At 37.4% G+C, this 20,171-nt stretch overlaps 1 protein-coding gene across 2 annotated transcripts in view; it reads right to left on the reverse strand.

The window, feature by feature from the left end:
- Positions 1-527: 527 nt before the first annotated feature.
- The window catches only part of SUMF1 (sulfatase modifying factor 1), an 86,350-nt gene continuing 66,706 nt past the window's right edge, over positions 528-20,171 (reverse strand). For both annotated transcript variants that reach the window (XM_063114573.1, XM_063114572.1), the window contains 2 exons: positions 10,256-10,315; positions 528-1,617 (listed from right to left, as the gene is read on the reverse strand). In XM_063114573.1, the coding sequence (XP_062970643.1) occupies positions 1,507-1,617; positions 10,256-10,315 (171 nt within the window). In that variant the 3' untranslated portion in view covers positions 528-1,506. The remainder of the gene's footprint in view (positions 1,618-10,255; positions 10,316-20,171) is intronic.

Consider the following 20,171-nt stretch of genomic DNA (forward strand, 5'->3'; position numbering starts at 1 on the left):
TGATCAACAAATGTGGCTAAACACGCCAGCTACATGACTGTTCTTTAAGACAAATGTTTCAATATGTTAAGAGGCTGTGCCCAAAAGTAGCCATCAAGTGTTGGTTAAACACTTATGAATATTATTCGACTTAAGCATTTCTTCCCAATGACATGCTAGAAATGGCTTAGGGGTCCTCTGGACTGAGGAATCAGGATGGGATCCTGATAACAGGGACTGTGGGTTGAAAGCCATCATTCTACAGCAAAGTACTTTCCTGGCATGTGAAGCAGTTGCCGGGTTTAACAGGATCACCGACTGAGCCAGAGCCCTTGACTTCACATTACCTACCGCAGCAAGTAGCAGCAAGGGCAGAATAGGGTTCCCAGCAGAATAGCTTTGCCTTTCGGAATAAAAATTCCCACAAACTGCCAATATATCAAAGTTAACAGGTGTTGCAGCAAACAAAACACAGAAACATCACAAAGTCATTTCTTTAAAACACAAAGGAAGGAAAGAAAAAAGGAATCAATGAGAATAAAGCCTGATTTAGCAGATACCAGTTTATTCGACATAGTGCATGATTCAAAGCATCTAATATTCCATAGCCAACAAGATTTCCTACTTCTCTATTACAAAATATTGGAGACTTAGAATATAGCTAATGCAAGGTCCTCGTTCCTGTTCTCCTAAATCTAGAATTAACGGCTTTCCCCATTTATCACACATTTCACATTCACCAAAGGCTTTGGGGAGAGGGGGAAATAGGGCTTATAACTGTCCCTCTGAACCAAAGGCACTTAATGTTAAAAGATAAAGCACAGTAGAGTCACCCCACAGATATTCCTGTGTGTTCAGATTGCTGAACTTCAGCATTCCATCACGGGCCCACGTGGGATGCATCATAACAATGTAAAAGACACTGATTTCCCTGGAAAAACAAAGTGCAGTATGAATATAAAAGACTCATCGTCACCCCCTTCCCCTTTTCTGAAAATAGTACATAAGAGAACTCTTATATCACCCAAAGTTTCACACATGGAAAAAAATAGCTAAAAAATAATGTCATAAATTCTCACTGTGAAATCACAATAGAATCTGACATCACTCACAGAATTTTTGAGTTGGAGAGAACCTCAGAGGTCATGTTGTCCATCCCCTCATCTGATGGATGCGGATACAGAGGCCCAGGAAGGTCAAGTGCTGGGCCCCAGTGTCTAACACCCCTGGCTAGGAGGCAGACCTGCTGAAGCCTAGTTTAGGGTTCCCTCTACTCCCCTTCCTCTTTAAAAGACTCAAAAGTAAAACATGGCGATGATCTCCAAAGATGCACCACACAATAAAGCACATGCACTGACGCAGGTCAGCGATTTGGTCTCGCAAGACAGTTCCTTTGGCCATTGGGCAGGTATGTAACCCCACCTCGGGGTGGGAATTCTTTGCACGAGATCGTTCAGAGTTCTGAGGGAAGCCAAGTGCAGGTTAGACACAACATCTTCTTGGATTTGGGAAGGCTATTCTTGGCTGTCAGTCCACAGTGGGCAGGTGGTCAGCTGCACAGCGGAATCCCAGATTCGAAGCTGAGCTGTCAGGTGTGTTCTGGCTTCGAGCAGCACAGCGATACCTATAGCAGTAGGACTGCGCAGAGAGAAAAAGCGAGGTGAGTGCTTCTGGGACTCGGCTGAAGGCTCTAAACTGTCAGATGTGTGTTGCACAAAAGTACCAACTGTAGAGAAGTTATGCCTACCAGTGCACAGTGCTTCCCACAAACCTCCCCTCATGGATACTTAACATGTAGATTTTGAAAAAGAGAGCACATTCAAGAGTTAACCACATATTATCCAATGTCCTTTACCTTGTAAACATAACGTAGATATAGTACAAAGATGTTGGTGTCTGCATTACTTATAACAGCAAAAGAGAAAAATTTTTATGACCTATGGTTACATAAGTTTAGGCACATCCATATGATAGAATAGTAAGCAGCCACTGAAAATCATGTTTTTTATGTGACATTTAATGACATAGGGAATTCTTATGATAAAATATTAAATGAAAAAGTCAGAATAGAAAACTGTATATGTGGTACGACCTCAATCTAGATAATTACATATGCCAAGAAAAAAAAATGGAAGGTTCAGAATGCACCACAATGTGCACAGAAGTTATCCTTGACCGATGCGCTTTCAAATTTCCTACAATCAGCATATATTAATTTTTGACATTAAACCAAGTAATAAATGGCAACTGAGAAAATACTAAGGACGGCATTAAGATATCATTTAATATCTGGTAGATTGGCAAAAATTAAACAGCAAACCTAAGAACATCAAACGTAGAAAAGGCTGTGGGAAAACATTGCCTTTTTTAATTTATACATTGCTTCTGAGGATTAAATCACAGTAACTCATAAAGTTTTACACTTTTGTGTATGGTTTGTTTTGTATCTGTGTTCTTCTATAAGTGGAGGGTTCATGTATACACAAGCACACAAACACAGACCTTGAGCACCTAGCATACACCAGGCAAGGTGCTAGGCCCCTTCATCTGTTATTTCATTTGATCATAATAGCCCAGAAAAACTAAACGAGTTCTCCATGATCACAAAGTTGTTAAAGGAAGTAGGATTCCAACCCAGGAATCACTGTGGTGTGCTTGCTTCCCTAGCAAGATTCTACACTCCCAGAGAGAAAATCGTACATTTCATGCCTTCGTTCCCACAGCCAACACACAAGTCCTGCATGCATACACTCGCACAAACATGTAAGAGAGCTGACCACGTACCCCTGGCCACCTAGTAGGTATTCCGCAAATAACCATGGATTACTTGCTACAAACACTTCAATAGCTTTCTGATTCCAAAAATAACCATGTGTGGAACTCTTGTGCCCTAGAATTGTTCTCTGATCCAAAATAATGGAGAATGAAAATAAACCAGTCATCCTGTGTACCATGAGCATAAACTCTGAGTTGGCCTGGTGAAACCCAATTCCCTGCCATCTGGTTAAAGAAACTGCACAAAGAATTATGTAGAATAACTTTGGAACTAATGCAGAAGAGATAATTTGTGAGGGGAAAAAAAAAAGCTCAGGATGAAAGAGGTTTTTTTTTTAAAAAAAATTCTTATTCTCTTTTCTCTCACAAAAGTAAAATGCTTCTAATCTTTATAAAAATTCTCTCTCAAGTTGACATGGAAATTCTCTACAGTACCTGCACAGTAAAAACAAAGATGCGGTGCTTTGTCTTCTATCGATAGTGAAACAACAGCAACCAATTTTCTCATTTTCCTTGTGGCCAGTGAGGAACATAACATATTACCAATTCTCAGGAAAGCAGAGGGGAGATGAATTAAAAATGTGCTTGAAATAATAACTATTGATGCATCTGCTACTATGTGTCATCCACATGCAACGGAAGCTCTCAAATGACTAGAGGTGACCATGCTTCAGAAGACACAGCAGAAACTTTGTTCCACCGAGGGCCTACTCAGGCCGCTGGGAAATAACAGTGCTTTGGTATTTCTAGAAAGAAGCTCCTATGGATAATCCAAGGCCCCCATGCAGCCAACCATGTGTAGTAAAGTCCAAACTGTAGCAAGGATCAAGTTCAGGGGGAGGAAGACAGACAGACAACATTGACCTTTTTGTCCCATAACTATACCATAAATGACAGAAAACAATCAAGCGTTTCCCAATTGCTCACTGTGTGCATCCAGACAGGATATCTCGGCACGGTCCTGTCTTGCTGGTTGAGAAAACAATGATTACACATTGAACTGCTACAAAACATGCTACTGTTAAACAATTCTGAGGTTATTAGTAATTCAGGTGAAGGAACTATCCCTTGTAAGAATGCCAAAGTTTTAGGAAAGACTTTTGGAAAGGCAAAACTTGATCTAGGTAGGATTTATGTGATTATCGCAGTAGTTCTTGGACTTCAGCAGACATAGGAACAGCCTGGAGAGCCTGCTTAAATACATATTCCTAGGCCACACACCCAGAGATTCTGATTCAGTAAGTCTGGTGTGAGGCCCAAGAATTTGCATTTCTAACAAGCTTTTTGGTGCTGCTGATGATACGGGCCCATGGGCCACTCTGTGAGTAGCACTAATTTATAGGATTTAGAAAAGAGTAAAGAAGGCATATTAAGCGGAGAAAACAATGACATCAGAGGCATGAAAATGGAAAAATTCAAGCAAGTTAAGAGCTTGGCAAGACCATCGCCTGATCATGTCAGAGCATGGTTCATTTATTCGTTAAATATATGAGAACTTGCAATATGCCAGATGCTACTAGGCACCAGGGATACAATCAGAACAAGACAAACAAGGTACCTGTTATCAGGGAGCTGACATTCAACAGGGAGTAGTCAGACGATAAATAACCGATAAATTCAAGACTGTTTCCAGTAGTAGTCATCTCTGAAGAAAGTGAAATAGGGACAGAGGACTGAGAGGATGAGGGGGCTATTTTAGATAGGGTGGTCTGCAAAGGCCTCTCTGAGGAGGCGACACATGAGCTGAGTTGCCCAAAGATCTGGAGATGAAAATTCCAGGCAAAAGCAATAACTGGTACAAAGATGGTTAATAGAATGGAATCACATTACAGTCTTCTCAGCAGACAGAGAGTTTAGGCTTGATTCAAATGAAAATTGTGACAATCAACCATCCTGCTGATTTACTCACCAGAAAGGGCAAAATCCAAGACTCATTAGCTATTTAACCTTAGGCATAGCCTCTCTAAATCTGTCCCCTCATCAATAAAAAGGAGCTATTAGTAGAACAATGTTAAAACACTTCATCTTCATCTTTACCTTAAAAAGTAAAGCACTAGACACGTGGAAGGCATTATAACTGTTACTTTACAATGAACATAATAACACTCTTAATCACAGAAACTAACTTTGCCTGTCTGATTTGGCTTCTTTGGGCTAACCTGCTTCCTCACTAAAATAACAAAAGCATTAGCCAGCTTCTAAGCAGGTCTTAGAGACCTTGTGTTCGACTGTGGGAAGATGATAACACCCCTTCCAGCATTTGAATGTGGATGTACATTTGCTGCATAAATGGGAAAGTTGAGGGATCTCTATGATGATATGGCATAGGACTGAGGTTTTTATTGGATGGCATATTTCGATATGCCATTTATCTCTCAAATTATATAACAAACAACTTAAAAATAAGACGATGTTCATATACCACAAAACCTAGGGTATGACAACTCTGATGAACTGTTAATACCTGCCTGCCCAGAGCACTGTGTTGAGAAGGATTCTGTAGCTATGACACAGGACAGTAGAAAAGAGATCCACAACATGTAAGAGATTTTTACCATAGCCATATTTGAAGACACTGGTATATGCAGAATAATTCCATTCTTGAAATTAAAAAAGTGCACAAAAAACTTTGGCAGAATACTATCAATAGTTTTTTTAGGAAGCAGGATGAATGATATTTATTTTCATTTTTATCTTTATTATTTCTTTTCTAATCTTTATGCAATGAAAATGTTTTGTTTGTATAACAAAAGCATAAAAAATCAGCAGCAACAAAAAAAAGTTAGTTCTTTATTAGATCACAGCCATCTCTGAGAACTTCTGTTAACCAAAATGACTATGAGGACGTGAACTCTAACAAGCAAGTCTCACTACAAAAGTTAAGTGTTGAGAGGCCAGGACCATCAGGTGAGAAAACAGTCAATTCCCATCATCACTGTATTTCAAATGCACTCATTCACTCAGTAAACATTTATTAATAAGTTATTCATTTTAAATTCCAGTAATGGACAACTAATGGAGCACGTAATGGAACAGGTAAATGGCCTGATTATGAATGCCCTTGTTGCTTTTTCTTTCTTCCAATTCTACTTTGAGCACCAAAAGTAGTTCGTAAGTATATAAGGTGGCTGAAAATGGGTCATTCTATTAATTAAGAACAGGGGTAGTGGGAAGGACCCGTTTAGTGCTATTTCATCAAAATGGCTAATTACTGTGTGAAACTGATCTCAATATCTGTGCTAAGATCGTAATCCTGAACTCGGGAACAATCCATCTAAGATAATGGCTTACCAGCCTTGGGACTGTAAAGTCAAGTAAAACAGTAAGATGTTTTTTATACAAGGAGGACTTTTAGGGATAAAGGCTATTTTAAAGGTAACTGTAGCTTATGTTGAACAAAATCATAATAGGGAACTAACTACACACTAGAAACCAGGTCTCAATCATCCACCCATTACTCCTGCCACTGACACTAGAGCAACTCTTTTTGCCCTTCATCTTGGTGGGAGGGTGAGGATTTCCTCAAGGCTATAGGTTGGACTCCACAGGGATTAATCTAACAACATCAGCAACAACAACTAATATTTCTTGAGCACTTACTATGTGAACTGCTCTAAGAACTTCACATGTATTAGCTCACTTAATCCTCCCAACAATCCTATGAAGTAGGTGTTATTAGTATCTGCATAGTATACATGAGGAAAAATTGAGGCACAGAAATAATAATAGTGTGCCTAAGGTCACACGGTTTATACGTGGTGGATTCAGGGTTCCAGCCTATGCAATCCCATTCCACAGCCTGTGCTCTTAACCGCAGCCATGTTGCCTCATGGTTTTTCTTTCTGTGCCCTCATCTCCTTGTTGAAGATATACTTTGGATAGACTTTCAAAAAGTTATAAATGATCATCAGAGTTTACCTTAGCCAGGCAAACTTGCCCTGATCCATAATCAAAAATAAATCACCTTCAAAGCAAGGTGATTTTTAAAAAATGAATTACAACAGTATTCTTTTTATTGATTTTCTTTCTTTTACTGATTTTCACCTATGCCATGAGCATCGTTTCTAGGATTCTGCCTATCTAGATAGGAGTTCATGACTTGGCTCCGTCTTCAAAAGAGAAGAAAGGGAAAAACAATCTAATTATAATTAAAATGATGATTAACAATGATGATGATAGGAGCAACTAACTTTTACTAAGCCTCTACCATAAGCTAGGCACTGTACCAAGTGCTTATAGGCTGGTCCATTTATTCCTCATAAGAACTGTATAGTGGATGCAATTATGGTGTACATTTTACAAATGTGAAAACTAAGGCTTAGAAAGGTTAAGTAATTTGCCCAAGGTCATACACCTAGCAAAAAACAGTTACAGAACTCCAACCCAGATCTAATTCCAGAATCCACATCCTAATAATTTAGTGAAAGCTGCCAATCTTGTTTTAGTGGACAGGCTGAGCACTCTGAAAATAATTCATAACTAACACTGTGCTGTTTTCCTGAGCTCACAGAAATAACAAGATTGATGTTAAAGACCTACATCATGTACAATTCACTTGACCAAGATCCTAGAACAGCTATTTTTCTATGGAAAATCCTGTGGATCCCACTCAGTTCTATCACTCTGCTATTCTCTTCTGGAATATTCTCCTCATCATGCTGAACCTGACTAAATTAAAACTTATCCTTCAGGCAGACCAGGAAAAGTTAAAGTTTACACACACACACACACACACACACACATACACAAACATTAATGTATATTTAAATTTATTATGTGTAATATAAACTCTAAATCACCACTAAAATTTTAAAATGAGAGTTTAGCTAATAGGCCAAAGGAGAGAAAATGGAGTGATAAAAAATACGTAATTCAAAAGAAGACAAACAGAGAAAAAAGGGAAAAAGAACAGATGAGACAAAGACAAAAACAAATATCAAAATGGTAAATTTAAACCCAAACATGTCTATAATCACATTAAATAGAAATGGTCTAAATACCCAATGAAAAGGCAAAGATTATTCCAATAAATTCAATAACTCAGATGAAATGAACAATTTCCTTGAAAGACACAAACTGTCAGAGCTTAATCAAGAAGAAACAGATAAGCTGTTTCTTCTGCATCTATTAAATAAATTAAATTTATAGCTACAACTGCATTTATTAAATAAATTTATAGCTACAACTCTAGGTTCAAATGGCTTCACTGGGGGAATTCTATTAAACATTTCAGGAATAATGCTAATTCTACATGAACTCTTTCAAAAAACTGAAGATAAAAAAATATTTCCCAATTCAACCCATGAAGATGTTTTATTCTTTTTATATATTTTGGATTTAATTTGCTAAAATGTTGAGTATTTTTGTATATCTAGTTCATGATGTGTATTGGTCTGTTGTTTTCTTGTAATGTCTTTGTCTGGTTTTGGTATCAGGGTATTGATCTATGATGATATGGCATAGGACTGAGCTTTTTATTGGATGGCATATTTCTATATATCATTTATCTCTCAAAGTATATAACAAATAACTTAGAAATAAGACGATGTTCACATACCACAAAACCCAGGGTATAACAACTCCGATGAACTGTTAATACCTGCCTGACCAGAGTACTGTGTTGAGATGGATTCTACAGCTATGACATAGGACAGTAGAATAGAGATCCATGACACATAAGAGATTTTTACCATATATATAGCAAAAAAAAATGAAAAATTATAAAAGGCATACAGATTAAAAAAGAATTAAAACTGTCTATATTCACAGACTATAAGATCAGCTATGTACAAAATCTGAATCTACAAAAACATTACTAGAACTAAAAGATGAATTTAGCGAGGATGTAGGATACAAGATGAATATATAAAAATCAATTGTATCATGTAAGTATATTTAATAAAAGCATACATTAGCTTTAAAGATATTTTAAGAGTCAATTGGGAAGCTTATAAAAGTGCAGATCAAAAACAAGCTAAAAAAATACAAAACATTAAAGTAGACATTCATATGCATGAAACTGTGATATTTTAGTGTTCTTTACTTGTTTAAAATGCTTTTTCCAAGCTTCATTTTCCCCCACTTATTCTTGATGAAAAATCTTCTGGTCCCCAATTACTTAGAGAAGAAATGGATTCTCAACTATCAAAAGTGCTGTTATATCAGTAACATAACTGGTGGCAGTTAGGATTTTGAGATACTATTGTACAAAGAGAGATTTACCTGTTTTTCATGAAAGTCTGGTTCTCCAACAAGAAGATCCAGGTAACTTGCAGTAACAATTTCAATTAGCAAAACAATCTGAGAGTACAGATTCTGATGTATATATGAACATGTAAATATACTGAGAGGATCAGGGTAGTGCTTTTAAAATTAAAAATAGAATTTTATATAAATTTGTCCACATCTTGTTATAAATGTAGATTTAAAGCACAAATTGAATTCAACTCTATGAGCTTCCACCTGAATCACTGGATTAAAAATTCTAAGTTAAAAAATGCAGAAGACACATATACCTACAAACTCACATGACATAATCTAGAGAGGTTCTCTTCAGGCTAGTGGTTCCAGGTTTATTTTCATCACCTGGAGAGCTTTAAAAAATCTGATGCCCAGGTCACAACCCAGAAAAATCAAATCAGAATGGGGGCAAGTGGGGAGTCAGGCATCAGTATTTTTTTATAGATCCCAGATGCAATGTGCAATGAAGTTTGAGAACCACTGTTTGAGGGCAAAGTTTGAAAACGATTACATTATCAAGTTAGTAACTTAATTTAGAGCCATTATAGGTGGTTTTAAGTCTCTAATTGCCTGGGCTGAGTAAATTACCATGGGAAGCTTTTTGGCAATAACAATCTCAAAAATACCATCTTTGTACGGGACAGAAAGAAGCTCGAGTGCTGGAGACACTAAAAATACATGACACACACAAAAAGGGAGGGGTGATACTCAATTTCCAAATTCCTTACAAAGGTTACCTGTGAAACACCAAGTCTCTCCAGCTAACCAAGAATAGCCAGCTGGGTCACTGAAATCATAGCCAAAGAGCAGAAACGTTCTCTGAGAATGATGCTTGTTTAACAAGACACACACTTTTATATGTTTCCACTCCAGTATATCACAAACCACCCTCCATTTATAACTCTCACTTGAATATCAACAGAGAACCCAGAAATTTACAGGAGTCTCAAACAAATAAAGGGTGTGCTTCTAGACTTTCATGCTGGAAAAGTTATATAACCCACCCTAATTCATGGGACAACAAAAGGGCAAGATTCAGCAGATGAAATTTGGCTGACAACAGGTCATTTGCAACCTCACCTTCTTGTGCCACTTTTCCCTGTACCTGTAACCAAACTTGAGATGACTGTCCTACTTTTTTCTAGTTTCAACAGTTAGATGTGCATAAGCAGAAGAAAATGGGACATTTGGGGACTGTTGTTTACAAAGGACCCATAAACCTGCTATTAGAACACCAAAACAGTTTAGTGATATGACTTACCTTATGGCACATGTAGGATCCACCTTTCTTCACACGATCTTTTCCAGAAGGAGGGCCTTTCTATGGATGAAGAAAAAAGAATTTGTTAGTTTAGAGAGCCTGGCTACCCCTCACACATTGGAAAGGAGTGCATTTGGGGCCAACCAACCCTGTCATGGTTGTCTAAATTCTCCACACGCACTTCTGCCCCGGGCCTTGCACCTGTACTCTTGCATCCTCCTGAATGCCCACCTCTCCAAATCCTACCCACCCTCTAAAGCCCACCTCAAGTTCCCACTCTTTTTTAAAAATTTTAATTGTACATGTTTATAAGGTACAACATGATATTTCAATAGATGTTACATTGTGTAATGATCAAATCAGGGTAATTAGCATATCCATCATCTTAAACATTTATCATTTCTTTGTGATAATTCAAAAACCCCTCTTCTAGCTATTTTGAAATAGAAATAAAATATTGTTACCTTTAGTCATCATACTAGGAAACTGAACATCAAAACTAATTTTCCTTACCTAACTGTGGTTTTGTACCTGTTGATCAAACTCTCACCATCACCCCCTTCCACCTCCTCCCTCCATCCTCTGGTAACCACCATTCTACTCTCTATATCCATGAGAACAATTTTTAGATTCCACACATGAGTGAGATCATACGGTATCTGTCTTTCTGCGCCTGGCTTATTTTGCTTAACATAATGTCCTCCAGGTTCATCCATGTTGCCTCAAATGACAGGATTTCATTCTTTTCTAAGGGTGTATTCCATTTTGTATATATATCACATTTTCTTTATCTGTTCATTCACAGATGAACATTTAGGTTAATTTCATATCTTGGCTATGTGAATAGTGCTGCTACAACCATAGATATGTGGATATCTCTTCTGCATGCAGATTTCATTTCCTTTGGATATACTTGTATAGCCAGTAGTGAAATTGCCAAGTGTACACAACAGAGAAAGGACAGACTCTTCAATAAATGGTGTTGGGATAACTGGATATCCACATGCAAAAGAATGAAACTAGATCTTTATTTCTCCCCATGTACAAAAATCAACTCAAAATGGATTAAAGACTTAAATGTAAGACCCCAAACCACAACACTACTTGAAGAAAACATAAGAGAAAAGCTCTATGATATTGGCCTAGGCAAGGATTTTTTGGATAAAACCTCAGAAGCACAGGCAACAAAAGCAAATATAGACAGATGGGATTACATCACACGGAAGAAGCAAAAGCTTCTGCACAGCAAAGGAAACAACCAACAGAACAGAGACAACCTACAGAATGGGAGAATATATTTGCAAACTATACATCCAATGAGGGGATAATATCCAGAATATATAACGAACTCAAACAATCAACAACAAAAAAGACCAATAACCTGATTTAAAAATAGGCAAAAGAACGGAATAGACATTTCTCAAAAGAAGACATACAAATGGCCAACAGATATATGAAAAAAAGTTCAATATCACTAAGCATAGGGGAAATGCAAATCAAAACTACAACGATATATCACCTCACACCAGTCAGAATGGCTATCAAAAAATCAAAAGATAACAAGAATTGGTGAGGATATGGGAAAACAGGAACCCTTACACACTGCTGGTGGGAATGTAAATAGTACAGCCATTAAGAAAACAGTATGGAGGACTCTCAAAAAATTAAAAACAAAAAAACTCAATTCCACTCTTTGGTGAAGTCTTCGTGACTACAGTAAGCAATCCACCTCTAAGCGCCTATACCATTTCTTGCCTGGCTGACTAATAAGCTGCTTGGCAGTGTCTCTTACCTTGCCATGCTAATATGCAAATTTACCCTGCATTATAATTGGTTTGCTCAACCAGACTGGCAAGTCTCTTTGAATTATGTTTTTATAATCCCACTGTGAAACACCTAATATACTCTTTGCTGACTGAATGACAGAATTTGCTTTTTGTCTTTTTTTAAAAAATGTTGAGTCAGGTTTATTGAAGTATAATTTACATACAGTAAAATCCACCCTTTTTAAACGCACAGTTCCAATGAGTTTTGACAAATGTATACAATCATGTAACTACCACAACAATCAAGATACAGAACATAGTTTATCTTTTTTTTAAAAAAGGACTTATACAAGAGTACTTTAAAAAGTTCATGGCAAAACAGAATTAAAAGATTACATGAACCTTTCCATGAACTTTTTGGTGTACCTTTGTATAATGCTTATTATGAGCCAGGTACAGTTCTGAGCACTTTGCAAATATTAACAGGTACTCTCCATAACAACCCTGGAGGCAGGCTGAGTAAGGGCGGAATGACGACTCACACCCAGGCAGCTCTGCTCCAGGGTCCACACTCCTAAGCACTCCATCATGCTCCAGTTAGAAACCAGAAGAGTAGGAAATTGGGCAGTGCCTGAAAGGAGGCAAGAAGGAGCAGTGACTATCACTGTAGTGAGAACTAAGATCCATATTGAGCCAGCCAAAAGGTAAGACTTTTTTCTAGGGAGGGCTTTAGATAAAAGTGCAATGGGAATTAAAAACCCAAAGCTTCGGTCACCAGGATAAAAGCCTCAACATCAGGTAGGCCATGCAAAGAGCATCTTAGAGGTACCAATAAGCTTCTGTAAGCCAGAACCATACCAGGGGAGTCTGAAGGGCATAAGGATTTTTCCGCTTTTCTTTTTGTTTTTCTAAAAGATAACTAGTCACACAGCTGTCTGCTCTTTGTTTACTGAAAACAAGAAGCTTGAACAATCTCCTCCTATCTTAGTTTTCCCTTTTCTTGTCAACCACCTATGGTCAAGGGCCCTCACCTAAGTGGCAGAAGTTAAAAAAACCATGTTTTCTCCAAGCACAGCCAGCACAGTCCTGCAAATATTATCTATGTGGGCAGAAGTGAGTGTTTTCTTCTAGCTTTCTCAGGTACTTTGAAACTGTCACAAAGTCATTGGCTATTCTTCATTCCTCTGCAGAACCATAGTATTTCCAAGGCCTCAAATGCCTAATGTTACATTAATAACTTTTATTGATTGTAATGAGCAAGCAGCAAATGTGAAAAGCTACATGTGAAAATGACTAGCAGTACAGCTTTCTTCCCAGAAATATCTAGAATCTGACAAACATTCCAACAGAATCTCCCAAGTGAGTTTATTATTCTATACAAGTAAGATAATCACCAAGAACTCACTGGAGCAGAAATGAAAGCATGAACAACTGTGTAACTGTCCCATATAATGGCCACGCTGTCCCTACACTAAGTTTCTTGCTTGGGCCTTCTTGCTTAACACTGCTTCAGGTGGTCTCTGCATGCTGTGTCACAATTTACCAAACGGCAGTTTCAGTTCTGATTAAAGTCTCTCACAGTATTTGCTAGTATGCAAGATTAAATTCTTTTGTCAAGTTAGATAGAAATACAAAAAGGAACTGATTTGCCAATGGGAAGGCATGAGAACAAAATCGTCCCTTTCATCACCAACCCAACTAAGTCTGCAATCAATAAATACGATGCTCATCCCCATGACACAAGCACTGAGAGTCGTCCTATATAGATACAACTGTAGCAGTTAACACAGTTTGCAGTGTAGGTGACTGCTCAGCTTGTTCTTATAAATAAAACTATTTTGATGGAAAACAACATGATGTAGGATTAGCTACAACTGTTTGAAATGCTTGCCATTTTTCCAAAAACAGAAAAATTACTAGGAAGATGTAGTGGGTTAAAGAGTGTTCCCCAAATTTATATTTACTTAGAGCCTCAGTGTGTGATCTTATCTGGAAATAGAGACTTTGCAGACTTGTAATTTTTGTAATGAAGATGAGGTCATACTGGATTAGAGTGGGCACTAAATCCAATAACTGGTGTCCTTATAAGAGGAGGAGAGACACACAGAGAAGGCCAGGTGAAGAGGGAAGCAGAGGCTGGAGTGATGCAGCTACAAACCAAGGAATGCCAAAGATTCCCAGGAGCCACCTGAAGTTAGGAAGGATTGTCCCTTAGAGACTCCAATGGAAATGTGGCCTCGCCAGCACCTTGATTGCAAACTGTCAGCCTCCAGACTGGACGGAATAAATTTCTTTTGTTTCAAACCACCAACATTGTGATCATTTGTTATGGCAGCCCTAGAAAACTAATCTGGGGCAAGGTGGGGGACGAAATGTCTCCATTCCTATTGAATGAAAAGACCAATAAATCAAAATTAATATTGTCTCTCATGATCAAACTTATTACTGCAGGTTGAAACTACTTAAGTGGCTACTGTCAGTAGTGTTTAAGCACCTCATCTTTCTCCTGATATATCTCAGCAGAAGAGAGACTGCAGTGCCCCAGCACTCCCACCAGCAGTACTCAAGAGCCTCAGTGGGAAAACACACTGAACAACACAGGGACTCCACCCGTAACAAGGCAGGAACCTCTAAAGATACTACCCACAACTGCTCTATTCCCACAGACAACAATATATCAGCAGACCTCCAATGCCTGCATGATTGCAAGGAACGGCAAAAAACACAAGTTTCTGCATGTCAGCTCCAATCATCTCAAAAGGCCAATGTACTGCTAAAGTTCTCAGGAAAAGAGATGAAGCAGCAGCACTCCGAGTGTTAGTGCAGAGAACTCTACCCCTGGTTAAAACACCTGGGAAGGCACAAAAGTCTTTAATGATGGCTTGCCGAATGAGGGATGAGGCTGCAGGAAGACGGGGACCAACCCGCTCAAGGGCTGCCAGGACACATGTCACAGGCACATCAAGAGTGCCATTCTGTGCAGTCGAAACAAACACTTCCCTTTCCCTCCTTGTCATACCCCACAGGCTGATAAGGAAAGCAACAGAAGGGACAGAGATATTGACAAATTCCCATCAATCAGCAAAGAGTCAAAAAGCACTACTTTTAATCATATTATTCGGCACAATCCGTAGTGTGGAATACTAAGCATCCATTAAAAAGAATCAGGACACTTCCATACGTACATACGGTGCTATCGTCTACTGAGAAAATAACAGCATCAATAATAACATACAAACTGTACCTCAGCGGAATAGAAGATTTATGACGGAATGTTCTTTATAGAGGAATTCCAGATAGTTAATCCACAAAGAGTAATAGAATATCACTATTTTTTTTTTTACTCCTAAAGAACTGAATCTAGGCAATGCATTTCAATGGCTGCTAAAATCAAAGAGTGAAAGGCTGATGGAGAATCTTCTAATGAATATATCAGACTGGCTATGCCTATTTAACTACTGATCAATCTTGTTATCAATAATAATCTTATTATCTTATTATCAGTCAACACCACAATAAGAGCCATGCCTAATATGCCTCCTGATGGATATAAAAGGATGTACACAGCACTGTGAAGTATTTGTAATTACCCCTGTGTGCGCACACACACACGCACGCACACACGCATGCACGCACGCGCACACACACACACACTCCCTATCTAAAACCTAAATATAATCAAGACTCTAGATCTACATAAAAGATGGTAGGAAACACAAGGGCTAGAAGAATATGCTTAAATGACATCACAAAGATGTAATGAGCAAAACTAAGAATGTGGAAAATTCCTTAAAAAGAGAGAGAGAGAGACTTGTTTTCAACAAATAAATAACAACAGGGAAAAAAGAGAGAGGGGAACTCATAAATTGAGAGACTTAAAACAGTCTTTGCGGATGGGGGGCAACTCTGTATGTTTTGTGACAGTTTTTGTCCCAGACTATCTTTTCAAGGATGTTTGTTAGCAAACAGTCTTGGAAGATGACAGAATAGCAGATTTGTTTCCTGGTCAGGCTAATAACGTTGAAAGTTGGGTACATTTATTAGCTATCCCTTTATAGTATTTATAATATTATAGGTTTCCTAAACTCGGGATTCCTCAGCTGTGACACATACCCATCGTGTCATCCCTATAGGACTTGGGGGACAAGGGGAAGTTATGTGAACATGAAGCTCAGGTTGCCTACTATGCTGTGACTACTGAAATCCTTTTACATAGGAATTTCATGTCTTCTGCCAGCATCCATAAAACTGTAGCAGCCTGCTATGGGTCAATTGTGTCCCCCAAAAGTTCACGTACTGGAAATTTGATCTCCATTGTAAGTAACAGTATTAAGAGAGTGGGAAATCCTCTTACAGTAATTAAAATGTGGCACCTTTAAAAGGTGAGGACTGTACCCTCGTGAATGAATTGATCCATTCATGGAGTAATGGGTGTGGTTCTGAAGGCTTTGCAAGGAAAGTGAGTGAGAAAGTTCAGTCTTGTTCACCACATTCTCACCATGTGACACCCTGCATCACTGTAGAAGGCCCTCACCAGATCTGTTCCCTGTACCTTGGACTTCTCAGCCTCCAAACTGTAAGAAATAAATTTCATTTCTTTATAAATTACCCAGTTTCTGGTATTCTGTTAAACGCAACAGAACAGACTAATACATACCTTAACTCACTAGCTTGCATGCAGGATAAAATTTCAGACCCTTCATAGTCTTGTCAAAGACACATCAACCAAACAGAATGCACAGTATTATTGTTATATGTGTCAGTCATATATGTGAAAAATTTAACAACACAGTGTGACTATTATTACTTTAAACAATCTTCTGTTTTTTAAAGGAACTGCGAGAAGAAAAGTGAGAAATACATATGCAGTCTTTTCTATTTATCTATTTACCATATCTAGTGCTCATCAATCCTGCCTGTGTATCTGAGTTATCTGGTATCATTCCCTTTCAGTCTGGAAAAACTGCTTAGTATTTCTTAGTATTATGGCAGATCTGCTAGCAGATTTACTGTTTTCGTTAATCTGGAATTTACTGTTTGGTTAATCTTAATTTTTCCTTCATTTTTAAAAATTAAACCTTTATTTTGAGATAATAACAACAGCAAGATCCATGTACCCAACATCCAGTTTTTCCCAATGGCAACATCTTCCAAAACTGTAGTACAATATCTCAATCAGGATATTGACATTGATACAGTCAAGATACAGAACATTTCCATCACAACAGTCCCTCGTGTTGACCTTTTATGGTCACAACCATTTCCTTCCCAACCCCCAACCCCTCCTTAACCCCTGGCAAATGCTAACTTGTCCCCTATTTCTATAACTTTTGTCATTTCAAGAATGTTATACTAACATAAATGGAATCAAACAGTATGTACACTTTTGTGATTGGCTTTTTTTCACTCCACATAATTCGCTGGAGATTCATCCAAGTTGTTGTGTCTAACAATAACGTATGCCTTATTACTACTGAGTAGTTCCACGGTATGGATGTATCTGTTTGTTTAAATATTCACCTATGGAAGGACATCTGGGTTGTGTCCAGCTTTGGGCTATTATGAATGAAGATGCTGTAAACATTCACGTACATGTTTTTGTATGAACATTAGTCTTCATCCCCCTGGAATAAATACCAAGGAATGCAATTGCTGGGTAATATGTTAGGTGCATATTTACTTCTTTTAAGAAACTGCAAACTGTTTTCCAAAGTGGCTGTACCATGTTACATCCCCACAAGCAATGTGTAAGTGATCCAATTTCTCTGCAACCTATCAAGTCACTTTTATTTTAGCTATTCTGATAGGTGTGTACTAGTATCTCATGATCGTTTTAATTTGTATTTCCCCAATGGCTAATGAAGTTGAACATCTTTTGATGTGCTTATGTGCCATCTCTATATATTCCTCTGTGAAATGTCTCTTCATGTCTTTTGCCCATGTTCTAATTGAATTGTTTGGTTTTTTACTGTTGAGTGTTGAGAGATTTTTATATATTGTAGATACTAGTCTTTTGTCAGACATGGTTTGCAAATATTTCTCCCACTCTATAGCTTGTCTTTATATACTCTTAAGGTCTTTCACAGAACCAAAGTTCTTGATTTTTATAAAGTCAAATTTATTAATTTTTCCAGGTATAAGTGATCATGCTTTCGCTATCAAGTCTAAGAACAGTTTGCCTACTCTTAGATCCCAGAGATTTTCTCCTGTTTTCTCCTAAAAGTTTCAGAGTTTTGCAGTTTACAATTTAAGTTGTGGTCCATTTTGATTTAATTTTTGTGTTAAGATGTGAGGACTTAGGTAGAGGTTCACTTTTTTGCCTATGGATGTCTAATTGCTCCAGCACCATCTGTTGAAAAGGCTTTCTTTCTTTCCCTCATTAAATTGCTTTGGCAACTTTGTCAAAAATCAGTTTGGCATCATATTTTTGTGGATCTACTTCCAGGTTCTCTATTGTGTTCCATTGATCTATGAGCTTATCCTTCCACCAATATCAATCAGTCTTGATTACTACAGATGTATAATAAGTCTTGAAACTGAGTAGACTGATTACTCTCACTTTATTCTTTTTCAAAATGGTCTTAGCAGCTCTAGTTCCTTTGCCTTTGGATATATATTTTACAATAATGTCAGTATCTACAAAAAATCTTGCTGGGATCTTGATAGAAATTGCATTAAACAATTGAGAGAAGAATTGATATCTTTACTATGTTAAATTTTCCAATCCACACACACAGTATGTCTCTCCATTCATTCAGATCTTTTGTTTCAGATCTTTTGTTGTGTAATTTTTAGCATACAAGCACTGTACACATTTTATTATATTTATACCCAAATATCTCATTTGTTTTGGCAACTGTAAATGATATTTGTATTTCCAAGTCCATGTGTTTGTTGTTAGTCTGTAAAAATACACTTGATTTTTGTATGTTTATCTTGTATCTTGTGAATTCGCTGAACTCATATACTATTTCTAGGAGGTGTTTTTTTGGTCAATTCCTTGGGGCTTTCTTTTTGTGTAAACACTCATGTATCTGCACATAGGGTGTTTTATTTCTTCCTCCTTGATCTGTATACCTTTTATTTCCATTTCTGGCTTTATTGCCCTGGTCTGAAATTCTAGGATTATGTTGAATAAGAGTTCTGAAAACGGACCTGCTTTCCTTTTCCCCAATATCAGTGGGAAAGTATTCAGTCTTTTCACCATTAAGTATGATGTTAGGTATTGTTTATTGTGGGTACTCTTTGTCAAATTGAGGATGTTCTCTGTATTTCTATTTTTCCAAGAGTTTTTATCATAAACAGGTGTTAAATTTTGTTAAATGCTTTTTCTGGATTGATACATTCACGTGAGTTTTTTTTCTTCTTTAGCCTTTTAGATTACACTGACTGATTTTTGAATATTGAACCACCTTCATCCCTGGAATAAACCTCACTTGATCATATAATTATTTTAATATATTTTTTGGTTCAATTTGCTAACACTTTGTGAAGAATTACTGTGTCTATGTCCATGAGAGATGTTGAGCTGTAGTTATTTTATTTATTTATTTATTTATTTTTACCATCTCTGCTTTAGGTATCAGAGTAATAATAGTTTCATAAAATGACTGGGAAATATTTCCTCTTCTATTATTTAGAAGAAATTGTGTAGAACTGGTGACTTCTTTAAATGTAGGTTTTCCATTTAAATTAATCTGGTAGGTTCTCCAGTGAAACTATCTGGGCCTGGCTATTTCGGAAGTTTTAAAATTCCTAATTCAATTTCTTTAATAGTTTTAGGGCTATGTAAATGATCTGTTTCACACTTGGTAAGTTATAGCAAATTGAGTTTTTGAGGAATTGTTGTTCCTCATCTAAGTTGTCAAACTTCTGTGCACACAGCTGTTTGCAGTATTCTCTCATTATCCTTTTGATGTATGCAGAGTTTATATTGATATCCTGGTTTCATTTCTCATAGGTCTTTTTTTTCCCAGCCTTGTTAGAGGTTTGTCAATTTTATGAATCTTTTCAAAGAATCAGCTCTTTGTTACACTGATTTTTCTCTATCTTTTTTTCTGTTTTGAATTTCATTGATTTCTGCTCTTTCTTATTTCCTTTATTTGCTTGTTTGGGGATTAGTTTGCTCTTCTTTTTCTGGGTTCTTAAGT

The sequence above is a fragment of the Cynocephalus volans genome, chromosome 11 (genome assembly GCF_027409185.1).
Source record: "Cynocephalus volans isolate mCynVol1 chromosome 11, mCynVol1.pri, whole genome shotgun sequence".
In the NCBI taxonomy this organism is placed as follows: Eukaryota; Metazoa; Chordata; class Mammalia; order Dermoptera; family Cynocephalidae; genus Cynocephalus; species Cynocephalus volans.